General features: G+C 46.3%; 1 protein-coding gene across 1 annotated transcript in view; it reads left to right on the top strand.

Annotated features, from left to right (window-relative positions):
- LOC137654346 (glutaredoxin-2, mitochondrial-like) overlaps positions 1 to 14,322 on the top strand; it is an 88,601-nt gene extending 74,279 nt beyond the window's left edge. The window contains exon 5 of the mRNA XM_068387961.1: positions 14,032 to 14,322. Within this exon, the coding sequence (XP_068244062.1) occupies positions 14,032 to 14,145 (114 nt within the window). The 3' untranslated portion in view covers positions 14,146 to 14,322. The remainder of the gene's footprint in view (positions 1 to 14,031) is intronic.
- The last annotated feature ends 309 nt before the right edge of the window (positions 14,323 to 14,631 follow it).

The following is a 14,631-nucleotide window of genomic DNA, read 5'->3' as shown; positions in this document are numbered from 1 at the left end:
ACCTTCCATTTCCATCTTTCACTGTCTCTTCAATTCTTGCGCCGGCCTTCCTTACTCTCTTCACTTCTTTCCAAAACTTCTTCTTATTCTCTTCATATGACTGACCCAGTCCCTGACCCCACCTCAGGTCAGCTGCCCTCTTTGCCTCACGTACCTTGCGCTTTACTTCCACCTTTTTCTCTCTATATTTTTCATACTTCTCTATACTATTACTCTGCAGCCATTCTTCGAAAGCCCTCTTTTTCTCTTCCACTTTTACCTTCACTCCTTCATTCCACCATTCACTGCCCTTCCTCATGCTGCCTCCAACAACCTTCTTGCCACATACATCACTTGCTATCCCAACAAAATTTTCTTTTGCTAACTTCCACTCCTCCTCTAAATTACCAGTTTCTCTTACTCTCACCTCGTCATATGCCATTTTCAACTTTTCCTGATATTTACTTTTTACCCCCGGTTTTATTAACTCTTCAACCCTCACTAGCTCCCTTTTACATCCACCTACTCTATTCCCCCACTCTTTTGCTACAACTAACTTTCCTTCCACCAAAAAATGATCAGACATACCGTTAGCCATACCCCTAAACACGTGCACGTCTTTCAATCTTCCAAACATTCTTTTAGTTATCAACACATAATCCATTAACGCCCTTTCTACTACTCCTCCATTTGCCACTCTTACCCATGTATACTTATTTTTATCTTTCTTTTTAAAAAAGCTAGCACTTATTACCATCTCTTGTTCAACACACATATCTACCAGTCTCTCACCACTCTCATTTTCACCTGGTACGCCATACTTCCCAATGACACCTTCTACCTCTCCAGCGCCCACTCTAGCATTTAAGTCACCCATAACAACTACATAATTCCTTCTACCCAGTCCTTCTACACACCTTTTTATTAATTCAAATCTGAAAGCATATGTTATTATTATTGTTATTATTAATACTTGCTAAGCTACAACTGTGGAGAATTTATTTTTTATTTAAATGTTTGAGTGGGAACTTAGTCCAGGAAAGTCTCCCTACGTCAGTTACACAAAGATCAACAGGTGAGGATAATGAGCACTTACACTCGGGGCACAAACACCCTGCTAATAACTTTACTGCAGCAGTTTACTAACCGTCACTCTTAAATACTAAAGGGGGAAATTTTACTCTGTCCAGAGGCTGGAAAAACATCTCAAAATAAAAGTAATGAAATGGCCTACTCTAGCTTTGTCAGGTCTATAGTCATCTTCACTCTCAGGCTCTGTTTCGACTCCATCCCAGTGACCCCAGTGAGATGCTGGACAGGAATCTTACGTTAATGTAATTAGAGACAATAACAAAAATGGGAGCAGTGATGTAAAGTAAAGTACTGCATATAGTTTAAAGATATGGATCTTTACCTTCGAAGCAGATATTCAATAATAAGTCGCTCGCTAACACACCCTTTTTCAAGTTACTTACTCCTTTCAAATATCGGGTATTCTGTCCCGTAATCAAATATTCATAATAGGCACATTGAAATAAATGAGGGAGTAAAAATACGAAGGAGGTTGAATTAACCTAATCCTGATTTATTATACAAAGTTACATTAAAAGAAAATGGACATCTTAACAAAAAAGAAAGGTATCAAAACAAAATGTGAAATGATAAAAAGCAATTAAAAATAATCAAAATGGTTGCTTAGACACGTGGTCTTGTGCAATGATCAATAATCAAAATTGGTTTGGACATGTGGCCCATGTGACCCAGAGACTGTGCTAGTCTCAAAAGCAAAAAAAAATTATATTGAAAAAATATATACACACAATCCCACCGCACACAGTCCGAAATATGTAATAGCCAGATAACCTACTTAAGTTAAAAGTTAATCTAAACTAAGAAATGGGGGAATAACTAAGTGGCCACAATATGGTACCTACACTCCTTGGAATACTGTACTGTCCTTTACCCTTGATGGCTGTTGACCGGAATGTTGCACAGTTGCACCCTTGACTGGCTCATCCCAAAAATTCTCACTTTGGCAGATAGTGTTTAACAAGCTCTTCTTCTTCTTCTTATATCTCTCCGACTGGCAGGACTCCTCTGTGAGTCGAGTTTTGGGAAGGGGGAGGGGGGTGAGCCAGAGGTGCACAGATCTACTCACTGGCCAGTTGGCCAAGTAAGTCAGACAGCCACAATTGCTTTCGTACAAATGGGGTTAGGTTAAGGTTGAGAGGGATCACCTCGCTTCACCTTTCCAGACAGATAAGGGTCATGATGCGCAAGGTAACCCAGTTGAGGTGCCATCTCGGGATTTTAGGACAGGACATATACTGTTGCAAGGAGTGCATAGGAGGCAGGATTTTGTACTAAATACTTTAGAGAAAGCTTTTGAAAGCTTGCTGTTCTAAGGGAGTTTATATATACAACAATCCTACCTATTCTGGCTTGCTAAACAATTGGTAGTTAAAATGAGAATCAAGCAATGGGCTGGTGCGATGAGCAAACATCTCAAAATTAACAGACCTTAATTGGTACTGAGAAATAAAAGCTGCATTAAAATCAGCTGCATTGGAATTAATTCAAAATCAGTTTGATATTTATCTCGACCCACGTAGTTTTTAGGAAAGAACCAACATACGCCGGGATAAGACCCCTTGCTTTGCGTATCTACGCTGTGACGTCACGAGCATGGTGTGCGCTACTGTTAACAGATTTAGTAGATTTAAAATAGTCCTCCCAATGTTTTGATAAAGAAAATTTAATGTAGGAGAGAACGTTTAAGGGGTAGCTACAGCATTATTAGGAGAGAGCCGAAAATTCAAATGAAAGAAGAAGAGTGAAGAAAAATTCTTCACAACAACCCTAGTTGGAAAAGCAAGATGCTATAAGCCCAGGGGCCCCAAAAGAAAATAGCCCAGTGAGGATAGGAAAAAAGGAAAAATTTAATAATTTAAGAAGAGTAATAATATTGAAATAAATATTTCTCATATAAACCATAAAAACTTTAACAAAACAAGAGGAAGAGAAATTAGACAGAATAGTGTGCCCGAGTGTACCCTCAAGCAAGAGAACTCTAACCTAAGACAGTGGAAGACCATGGTACAGAGGCTATGGCACTACCCAAGACTAGAGAACAATGGTTTGATTTTGGAGTGTCCTTCTCCTAGAAGAGCTGCTTACTTAAGCTAAAGAGTCTCTTCTACCCTTACCAAGAGGAAAGTAGCTACATAACAATTACAGTGCAGTAGTTAACCCCTTGGGTGAAAAAGAATTGTTTGGTAATCTCAGTGTTGTCAGATGTATGAGGACAGAGGAGAATCTGTAAAGAATAGGCCCGACTATTCGGTGTACTGTACGAGTAGGCAAAGGGAAATGAACCGTAACTAGAGAGAAGGATCCAATGTAGTACTATCTGGCCAGTCAAAGGACCCCATAACTCTCTAGTAGTAGTTTGTTCCGTAACCGAAATACAAACCACGCTATTTACATTGGGTTTACCTTTTAGCGTAGCTGAAATGGCGAGCCATTAGAATTTAACGAGGGTGTATTACCCCCGCGCTAGTTAGCAGGAGGGTAGGGGAGTGGTAGCTAGCTACCCCTCCCCCCCTCACACACCGATGAATTGCTTCACTTTCACTTTTGGCTCGGACATGGACAGACGTCTCTGTCTTTGTCCTCGCTTGGCAGCCATTGTTTGTTTTGTCTTTACTTAATCACTTACTTTTCTTTTACTCAATATATATGTAAACATTTTCTCATGTTTATGTATATATTTGAGTATAGAAATCAGTAAGTTTCCTTTTCAGAGTTTGTGCTTGTGTGTGTAGTGTACGATATCTCCGTGGAGCCCTCGGCAGTAGGCCACCTTGGTGTAATTTTATGGGTCGCGATCGAGTTTGACTTCGGTCTTTCTCTCTCTCTCTCTTGAGGTCGTTCACCCTTTTACTACGTTACTACGCCTTTTGTAGCTTCCTTCCCCTGTGGGGGAGTTGCTACGCCGTACGTTTTGTCTCAATTAGTTTATGAATCTAATTGTATTTGTTGATTTTCAGCTTTGTAGAACGATTCCTTTCGGGGTTTTCATTCTTTCTTTAGTGTTCATTCATTTTTAAATTACATAATTACATAGTTACATAATTATAATTGTTATAATTCTGTGTTGGTTACAGCTCTCCTTCCGTGAGTGTAAGTGGTTGTGAGGGCACGTGCCTGTTGTGTAATTCTTGTGTTCCTTTCCCTCGGGATTCCTCTTCGGAGCCTTCCCGGGGGAATGAATGTTAACTAATGATTTTTGTTTTTATTTTTCACAGTTACCGATCTAGTTCGTTTCTGTAATGTGACAACGGAATGAGCTGTCTTGTTGAGGCCTTGGGATTCGGCTGTTGCTGCCTCCCCTATAGATCTTCGTCAGGGGCGTGTCTCCTTCTCGTGGAAGTACTCCCGTGACGATTGACAGCTCTCCAGTTCATTTTAGAACACTCAGGAGGCTTGCCTCCTTGGGTGGGTAACTTTCCTTCCGAGGGAAGTTTTTCCTGTCCAGGCTTGAGTTTTTCCCCTTTTGGGGGGTTTTTCTCTTGCCTTTTTTTCGTGCGACTATGCTCTTGGTGCTGAGCGGTCACACCTGCAGTTTCGCTCAAGGGGCTGGGGAACTGCAGGAGCCCCTTTTCGGAGGATTGCTCCTTTTAGGTCACTGGCTGACCAGTCTCTTCTACGAAGTGTTTCTCTTTTGTTCGCGAGAGAGTACACTCATAGAGACTCCTCTTCAGAGGATTCTTCTGCTGTTGTTGCTGTTGGCCTCCTTTGCCGTAAGGCTTGCCGTCCCCCTCGTCGTAAGGGCCTCCCATCTCTCTATAAGGGTGCTAAGAGGCGCCTTTTTGAATCTCCGTATGCAGCCTACAACTCCTTCTTCTTGATCTTCCGCCCCTGGTGCAGATGGACAGCAGTCTGACCTCGTCTTCCGACGGGCAACGGTCTTCCCCGACGGACAACGGTCTTCCGACGGACTTCAGTCTCCCGACGGACAGACAACGGTCTTCCGACGGACATCAGTCTCCCGACGGACAACGATCCCTTCGGGGCAAAGGGTTGCCTCCCACGGGGGTTCTTCCCTTGCGTGTCAGGGTTCCCCTGCGCGCCCTTCTGCTGTGTTCTCTCCTGCTCAGTGTTAGCGCACAGGCGCTCTCCTGCTCATCAGCGCTTTCCTGATCGCTAGCGCTCTCCTGTTCGCCAGCGCTCTCCTGTTCGTCTAGAACTTTGGTTCAGGTCTTGGACAAGGACTCTTCTTCTACGCACAGGCTTCCGCGCGTTGCCTTCTGCTCGCCAGCGACCATGGACGCATCAACGTTCACCTGCTCGTCAGCGATCTCCTACGCGTCAACGATTGCCATCGATCTGCCATGCGTGTCAGTTCCCCTGGACACCATCAGTAGCGATCTAGCGCTCGCCTGCTGTGGACCACGATCTCCGGTAGCTGAGTCTTGCCGTAGATCTTCCTCCTGCTCGCCAGCGCTCACCTTTACTTCTGTCCTTCTGTGCGCCAGCTTTCTTCAATCGCCAGCGCACATCTGCGCGCCCTTTTATGCCACGCACCAATGGGCGCCAACGGTTTTCTGACCGTCTAGGATTGCCTGATTAACAGCTTGCTTCAGCGCTCACCTTCCTGATGCACCTGCGCGCCTTCTGTTAGCGCGATGCGCGCTAACCATCACTAGTCTCTCTCGCGTTGGCAATCGCCTACGCGCCCGCGCGATTCTTCACCTGCGCGCTAGCGTTTTGTTAACGCACCACCGCTCGCCAACGCGCCGTCGCTTGCCGACGCGCCATCGCTTGCCGACGCGCCATCGCTTACCAACGCGCCTTCACTCGCCTACGGGCTATCGCTCGCCAGAACACGCCATCGCTCGTCAACGCGCCATCGCCCGCCTACACGTCATCGGTCTCCCGACCGCCTGCGCTTACCCGCGCGCCCACGTGCCTGCGCGTCCACACGCCCACGTGCCCGCGCGACCGCACGCCCACGTGCCTGCACGCCTACGCTCATGCGCGACCGCGCACATGCTCTCCAATGTTCGCCCGCGCGCGAACCAACGGTATTCCATCGCGCGGACGGACGGTGTTCCGTCGCGCGGACGGACGGTGTTCCGTCGCGCGGACGGACGGTGTTCCGTCGCGCGGACGGACGGTGTTCCGTCGCGCGGACGGACGGTGTTCCGTCGCGCGGACGGACGGTGTTCCGTCGCGCGGACGGACGGTGTTCCGTCGCGCGGACGGACGGTGTTCCGTCGCGCGGACGGACGGTGTTCCGTCGCGCGGACGGACGGTGTTCCGTCGCGCGGACCGACGGTGTTCCGTCGCGCGGACCGACGGTGTTCCGTCGCGCGGACCGACGGTGTTCCGTCGCGCGAATCGACTGTGTTCCATCGCGCGAACGTCGGCTTAATTCTTGCAGTATCCATTGCTCGCCTACGGGTTATCGCTCGCCGACCACCAGCTCTCGCCCTTCCTACCACGCTCGCCATCCTTCTGCGCTCCTTCGAGCACCTTCGTTTGCGTTCCTGCGTGCCAGCGCATGGGCGCTTCCACGTTCGCCCACGCGCAAACCATTGATTTACCATCGCGCGAGCGCTAGGGCGATTGCGACCGCGATTCCCGTTGAGGTTTCGCAGCATGACCAGCCTGGCGAGTCTTCTGGAGCGTATTTCCAGAACACAGCCTCACCCCGTAAACGCAGAGCATGGCACATGCAAGAACAGGAAGAATCTTCAGGGAGGTCTGAACAACATTCTTCTCCGGATCCTGGGTTAGCCCTTCCCCGTCATTCCCTGGAAGGGGTTTGCCAGGGAGCTTTCCGTTCGAGATTTCTCTATCGGCAAAGGGGTGACTGGTTTACCCTTTCCTCTTCTCCATCTCGTGAAAGGGGCTTACCAGGTCCTTTCCCTCCTCGGTTGCGACCCGAGGTTTTGTTCAAGGAAGCTACAGGAAGATCATGGGTACTTTCCTCCTCTCGGGCTCAAGCACCTTGGCGTTTCGTCGCCAAGTTTCGAACTTGCGGGCAAGCTCGATGTTGGACCATCTGGACGCAATGACCGAGGGCTTCCTTTCGGGTGTCTCATCCGTGGATGTCGACAACCTCAGACACCCTTCCATCCTTGGGGAGAGTTTGTTTGTGCCCAAGGACAGAGACTTAGACAGCGGTTGTGCGGAGGAAGTCGACTTCCGTTTTCACTCTTCCAATGCGATTTCTTCCAGACCCTGCAGGGCTCCAGCGCCTCTTTCTTTCAGCCTTGTCGGCCTAAGTTATCGGACCGGCTACGACAACTGAGACAAGGTGTCCAATAGCAGTCCCCTCCTGTCAGGAACAGGTAGCACGGGAGGCTCTCCCGGGGGGGCATAGTCCTAGAGGGAGCGGCAGAGTTCACGAACTCTAGGATTGGCAACCCCCCCTTGCAGGTTTCACGCTGGGAGGATGCCTAAGGTTACTCATCCGGATAACAGCTTCCCGATGCCCATTCCTGCACGATCTCCGTGATCAGCCAAGGATATCGCACCTGCCGTCTCTGTCAGCGAATTCAGTGTCTCTGAACCTCTATGCCATAGGGTCGGCAAGAGTTTGCCCGTTTGGGCAGAATGATCCATGCCTTAGGAGAGGGTCCTCCATAGGATCGTCGACGGCTTCACCCCCCGGCTTCTTCAGTCGATCCTTTCTCGTAAGAAAGTATCTGAGACGGGAATTCCGTAGTCGACCTCTCAGCTCTGATCAAGTTTGTCGAACAAACTTCGTCCAGCGTGGAACAGCAGAATCGATCAGACTGGTAACGAAGCCACAGGACTCCTTAGGCCCTGGATCGGAAGGACGGGTACTTTCAGTTTCCATTCCATCCATCTTCCAGGAAGCTCGTGGAATTCAGCCTAGACTACAGGTATTCCTGCTTAAGATGCAGTGTGGCGATCCCGCCGTGGCATCGCAGGTTTTTCCCCTGAGATCTCTTCCTGCTTTTCTCATGGCCACTCGGGAGCAGGCTGCCGCCTCCTTCGCCTTTTGGAGGTCTGGTCAACTCCGGTAGGCTCGGGTTCGACCTTCTTCAACGCCGGGACAAGCTTCCGGATCCTTACCATGAGTGGGGGTTCATGATATTTGCTAGGCGCCTTCTCTTCTTCGGCCTCAACATCTGGAGTATCTAGCCATGATATAGAGTCAACGGTCTTACCACGTTGGAAACCCCGCTTCTCGTCCGTCCAGGAAGGTTAAGCAACGTCGGGTCTGGTTGGTACTTGGATGGGTGACTGCTTGGGGACGCCAGATTCTGTTGCCGCCTCCTCCGAGCCTTCCCTTCAGTTGACTGTGGCAAGGCTGAGGAGAGTCGCAGTACCTGTTTTCAGTCGGGCAGGGCTTTCAGCCCTACCTTGGAACGTTTCCTAGGTATCTTTCCTCATTGACCTGTCTAAAGTTCCGAATGGTCGCTTCAGGATAAGTTCCCTGTGGGGCGGCCTAAGTTCCGGTGGTTTCAAAGCAACGATTAACCGGACTTTCTGGCCCCTATGGGACCAGCGGGACGATTAGACCTGCAATGGGGGTTGACCTATGGAACCTCTTGATGGGAGTGGATATTCTCGTCCTTTCCCCACATTTTTGATGCTGTTCTCGGACTCGTCAAAGAAAAGGGGGGGGTGGGCCATGTTCCGGTCCAGCCCTATGGTCAGGACCTGAAGGATACCTCTCCATCATTCAGGCAGGCTTAGGGGCTGAAGTCTGTCCCCTCTACAGATCCTACAGCTCCTGCCGAGTCGCTCCGTGCGCGACGACTTCATGGTACTGGCGTGTTCTAACCAGCAAGGGACGCATTTTCATACCTTCGCATCTTGCAGTAGAGATACTGAGATGATTTGAGATCCTCTCATACCACCATCGGCTCGCTCATTCCGGGCAGAGGAATGTTCTCTCCGACTATCCGAGCAGAGCCTCGTAGAGAGAGTGTACCTGGGGGTCTTTGGCCTTGAGTAACCAGCAAGTCCTGGCCTGGGGGACCTGATCGCGACAGCTTGGAACCTCAAGCTTCCGCGGTTCTTCCCCACAGTCTCAGACCCCGAGACTCTTTAGCAAGATGCATTCCGGTGATGGTGGGACAACATCGACGCCTGCGTCTTCCCTCCTTTGTTGTCTGTTGAGAATGGGTCTCAACAAGACCAGGTTGTCTGTCAACCTTTCAATGACCCTGCGAGCTCCACTGGGACTATATGCAGAACGGTTTCCGGACCCTCTGCTTCCCCTGATGGGACTCCCGGGAGAGCTTCTCCCGCGGCACAGGCTACTCAAACAACCACACTGCAACATCTTTCACGAGCCGGGGCGTCGCTTCGGCTTCATGCCTGGAGATACTACGCCTCTTCCTCAAGAAGAGACAACCCGCTACCGTCGCAGGACGGAGGTCGCGTCATATGCGATAGTCATCCGCAGGGATCTTCCAGGCGAAGTGGAGAGTCTTCTGTGGTTGGTGTTGTGGGAGAGACACCTCTTCCCTTGAGGCCTCTTCTCCAGCAATAACGAACTTATTGCCTTTCGGCGGGAGGAAACTCCTTTCCGCTATCGGCAATGAAGCCTGTCGCTCAGCCTTTCCCTGACCTTCAGGCTGAAAGGAATAGCTTTTTTCTTCCCGCTGGACCTTTCCTCGCTCATGCGAAGCTGCGAACGTCCCTGCCCTAGTCGGAGTGAGACCTCCAACATGGAGCATGGCTCGGACTTTTTAGTCCCTTAACCCTTTTACCCCCGGGGTATTTGGAAATTTCCAACCCTTAACCCCCAGGGGGTTATTTTTTTCCAAGCACATTTTGCAGTATATTTTATTTAAATTGCTCTAACAGCCTTAATTTTTGTCATAGAGAGGTCAGGTTGGTCTCATTCTCTTGGAAAATGCCTGAATTTTTTCAAAAAATTATCAAAAAATATGAAAAACTAATTTCTATAGCATTTTTTTGCAAGGACATACCAGTACGTCCATGGGGGTAAAGGGATGGCTTTTGTGAAACGTACCAGTACGTCCTTTGGGGGTAAAAGGGTTAAGAGATCTTCTCAAGACCCTTTACGTCAGGCCTCTGATTGTATTCCGTCTTGGGGCTCCTGCTCACTCTAGCCGCGGCCAGTATGTAAGCAATCTTCTTGGTCTCGTACGACTCCGCCCTTTCTAAGGAGTGGGGGAAGGCAACATTCAGGTTCGCTTCTGAGTTGTTGGCTAGACTCAGAATCTTCGGGTCCCGGCCCTTCGGTCCAATTCCTTCAAGATTTCGAGTCACCATTCTGTATCTGATGTCCCAAAACCTTCTCCTTCTTGCCAGTAAAGGAATCGAGAGGTTAGCTTGGGATCAGCTGCAGTTTATCCTCACGTGCAGCCGGGTTGGGAGCACAAGAAGGACACGGGGGAGAGTCACCAGTATACCTCTTCAGCTCGGACTCAAGGACATTCATCTCGACCTGAATCCAGATCCTCCCCCGTCACGTCGCCCTACAGCTCGATGTCGGATACATCGCAATGTCCCTCGCCTTCGAGTACTGTAATACTACTCTGTGACGCAGGTGCTACAAGCTGGAGTCTGGAAGCGTCTAATGACCTTCGCAGCCCGCTTCCTGCAGGGCGTGACCCACAGGAGTTTCGATACGTTTCTATCGCTCTGTGGTGGCTACACAACAGCTGGTCTAACCTCAGGCTCCTTTTTGGACAGGTAGCAGAAGGTTGAGGGCATTGTTATCAGGTTTTAGTCTGCATGAACGAAAGAAGTATGTCTGGCCCTTACTTCTTTCTTCATCATCCCCTCTACTGGGAAGCAGCATCCTGGTCTCTGCATAGCTGACCTCAAACCTCTGCAGGTAAACCATGCTTCCTTGTGTTCCGAGTATTGAGTCAATACTGTCGCGTCCCCCATACCCTGACGAGGTGGTATTGGGAACGTCCTAACCCAGAGTTCCTTCTGGAACTCCAGGTCAACTGCCTAGGACGGGTCACACTTCTTCCTTCACACACAAGCTTATGTAGGCCACACGGTTCCTTGCGGAGCAAGGAACTTGTGAGGTGCAGGGACTCCTTTTCTCGAGTGCGACTCACGCGGATTCTGAGTCCCCGGGTAAAGCCAAAGCCAGTATGGCTGGGGACTTTCCACCCTTCCTAAGGGGTAAGTCACCCAATGTAAATAGCGTGGCTTGTATTTCGGTTACGGAACAAATGACAAATTCGAAGATAATTTGTATTTTTCCTAACCATACAAACCTTAGCTATTTACATATATTTGCCCGCCAGCCCTGTCCCCCAAGACAAGTTCTACCTCTAAGTGAAAGTGAAGCAATTCATCGGTGTATGAGGGGGGGAGGGGTAGCTAGCTACCACTCCCCTAACCCCCCCCCCCCCCCGCTAACTAGCGCGGGGGTAATACACCCTCGTTAAATTCTAATGGCTCGCCATTTCAGCTACGCTAAAAGGTAAACCCAATGTAAATAGCTAAGGTTTGTATGGTTAGGAAAAATACAAATTATCTTCGAATTTGTCATATCACAAAGCATTTATTTCCTACAGATATCCTGTGTTGGGCTATCAACAGAGTAATGTGATCTTGGGTTCAAACAGGCATGCAGCGAGTTAATGGATAACAGTGCACCATAATGTAACTTTTCTATGCATAATCAGAATCATGCCGTTTTTGTTCCTAATGAAGATTCTGATGTCATATCTTTTTTTTTCATTCACATGCAGTTATGGACTATTTGTAATCTATAGGGATGGGGAAACACACACATAGCCAGGACCAATACAATTAAAATCCATAGTTAAAGTAGGACTCCTGATACCTGCAGCCATTAAAATAAGAAGATTAATTTCTTCATCATTTTACTTTTGCCTAATATTCCATGGATGTGCCCATGAATGGATTCAGTGTGTGGTTGAAGTTGAACCTATCATTAAAACTCTAAAGAGAATGAAAGCCCTTGGATATGATGGAATAACTGCAGAGATGCTATAGGCAGAAAATGAAGTGACTCCCAAAATAGCTACAAGATTAATTTGTAGAATAAGTTGTGAAGATGCAAAACCTGATGAATGGGAGCTAGGAGTGTTGGTGAAAATGGTAAAGATGTAGAGATCTGACTGATTGCAATAATTACAGAGGCATCACAATTACGTCAGTTGTCAGAAAAATTTATAGTATGCTCATTCTAAAGAGATTAGAGAGAAAGATTGATGACAAGCTGAGAGATGAACAAACAGGATTTAGAAAAGGTAGAAGTTGTACTGATCAAATTTTCATTTTGAGACATGTGGTATAGCAATGTGTAGAATATAGAAACCCCCTTTGGATGGCATTTGTGGACTATGAAAAAGGTTTTGATAGTGAGCACGGGCCAATTATGTGGAGAGTCCTGCATTATTATGGAGTTCCTTTTGAATATGTAAATTTGAATAATTTTGTTCATGAGCATAGCAAGGGTAAAGTTAATGTTAGTTGAGTCCTATCAAATGAATTTTGAGTGAACAGTGGAGTACTCCAAGGAATGTGTTGCCACCTATGTTGTTTATCTTCCTCATGGATTTTGTAATGCATAGAACAGTTGGGAATAGTGGAGAAGGACTGGACTAGATTATTAACAGGAAATTAGCTGGCCTAGAGTATGCTGATGATGCTGTCCTTATTAGCAGAACACCACAGGACTTGCAAAGCTTCCTTACCAGAATGCATGAAATATCACATGAGGTTGGAAAGAAAGAGAAGATGAGAATGGAATATGTAATGAAAGAAGAAATATCATTGGAAGGAGAAATGATTAATGAGGTGGAATCATTTAATGAGGGGTAGATTGAGATGGTTTGGGCATGCTCTTCGCACTTCCCAAGAGAGATTAGTTTACCAAACTTTCAACTGGGCTCCAGAAGGCACTAGAAGAGTTGGAAGACCTAGGCCTACATGGCTGAGGACTATGAAGCGTGAAGTAGGAGATGATGAATGGAGAATTGTTGATTTAAAAGCTAAAAATAGAGACGACTGGCGAAATCTAACCAAGGGCCTGTGGTCAATAGGCATAGGAGGAGATGGTGATGATGATGATAGGATTCGATGATGACACCATTGGGCATAGTCAGTCAGATGTTTTGCATTTATATACAGTAATGGTGAACACTGTCATCTACCTTTCTACTTGCAACAGTAGTCTATGGACTTGAACTTACAAACATCTTAGTTTGTCCTCACAGAGCTTTTAACTTTTTATTATAAATTCACCTTAGAGCATCTGGTTCTTTGCTTATCTCAGTCCTACGTAAAGTGTGACTGTATGGGTTTGTTGCAAGTCAAACATAATATTTTAAAACAAAAGTAATATTATCAATGCAAACCCATAATTGAGTATTTCAAAATTTATGCATTTACTTATTCAAGACTTCAAATGTTTGCAGATTACAACTCTGTTTTCAAAAAAGAAAAATTATAGAATAATTAAATAGTACTTTTCCCCCTTATTTTGCAAGGTAATGCATGTAATGGGATTTTGGGAGATTTCATTTGCAAATATTTGAAGTTTTCTTTATTTTTCATTTTAACAATTTAAGTCTTCCTCATAGTACCAAAGTAAGTATTCATGGAACTCAAATGTACAGCTACAATAATTAAATATGCCCCACCCCCCAATAAAAAAGAATAAATGAAATGCCATAAATGGCAAAATCATAAGGTAAGAAGATCCAGCAACTTGCTGTACTAGTTCCCACTTTATTGGCATGTCAATGGGCATGGTAAATCATCACATAGTTACACTTGAGTACCTTGGGTTTCATTGATAGAAGATAAGAAAAACGCATGTATGCTATGAAATATTAAAATGGTTTTTCTTACCATATATTTTTAGAAAGTTGTAACAAGCTTATTTTTAATTTCAAATTGTAGATTATTTCTAATGGAGTGTTTATTCTAAACTACCAGTTTTGGTGAAGCATCAATATTAGCACTGATGATAATCAATTATTATAATGCTGGCACTTGATAATGATTGGTATTTATGTTCTTATTTAATTTTGTTTACAGGTACCTCGTGTATTTGTGGCAGGAAACTGCATAGGTGGTGGCACAGAGACAAGGCAGCTCTACAAAGAGGGAAAGTTAATTGAACTTGTCGAACAGTGCAGAGTCAATTCTTAGGTATTTTACTTTCCATACCACTTAGAATTGGTTTAGTGTTTCTCCTTTTTATTTATAGATATTTGCAAATACTGTACAGTAAAAGTAATTTTCTAAGTGTCATGCTATGGTAGTTGAGTACTTAGAGTATATGGTGAAGCACTGACATATGTAAATCAAATACAAATTGGTAAGAAACTCATAGTTTTATACAATCCTAATTAGTGGTAAACTATTAGTCAAGGTATTTAGTAGCTAACCGTTGTGCAGTTGAGTGAAATGGAACTCGTGCAATCAATTGTGTCACTATGGGTGTGCCTGGAGAGGCATGTAACACCCCCCCCCCTCCCTCCCCCCATGTTTACTCATGATATTTCAGTCTCTCAGTTTTGAATCTTCCAGGATTATTTATAATTTACTTCATTATTGCTTCATATATAGTTTGTAGTGCAGTGTTGTCCAATTTTTATTTACTTTAGAGGCTTTTCATAACAATCCAATTGGAAA

Source organism: Palaemon carinicauda, chromosome 15 (genome assembly GCF_036898095.1).
Source record: "Palaemon carinicauda isolate YSFRI2023 chromosome 15, ASM3689809v2, whole genome shotgun sequence".
In the NCBI taxonomy this organism is placed as follows: Eukaryota; Metazoa; Arthropoda; class Malacostraca; order Decapoda; family Palaemonidae; genus Palaemon; species Palaemon carinicauda.
The sequence above is the reverse complement of the archived record's forward strand: the minus strand, read 5'-3'. Positions and strand labels throughout refer to the sequence as shown.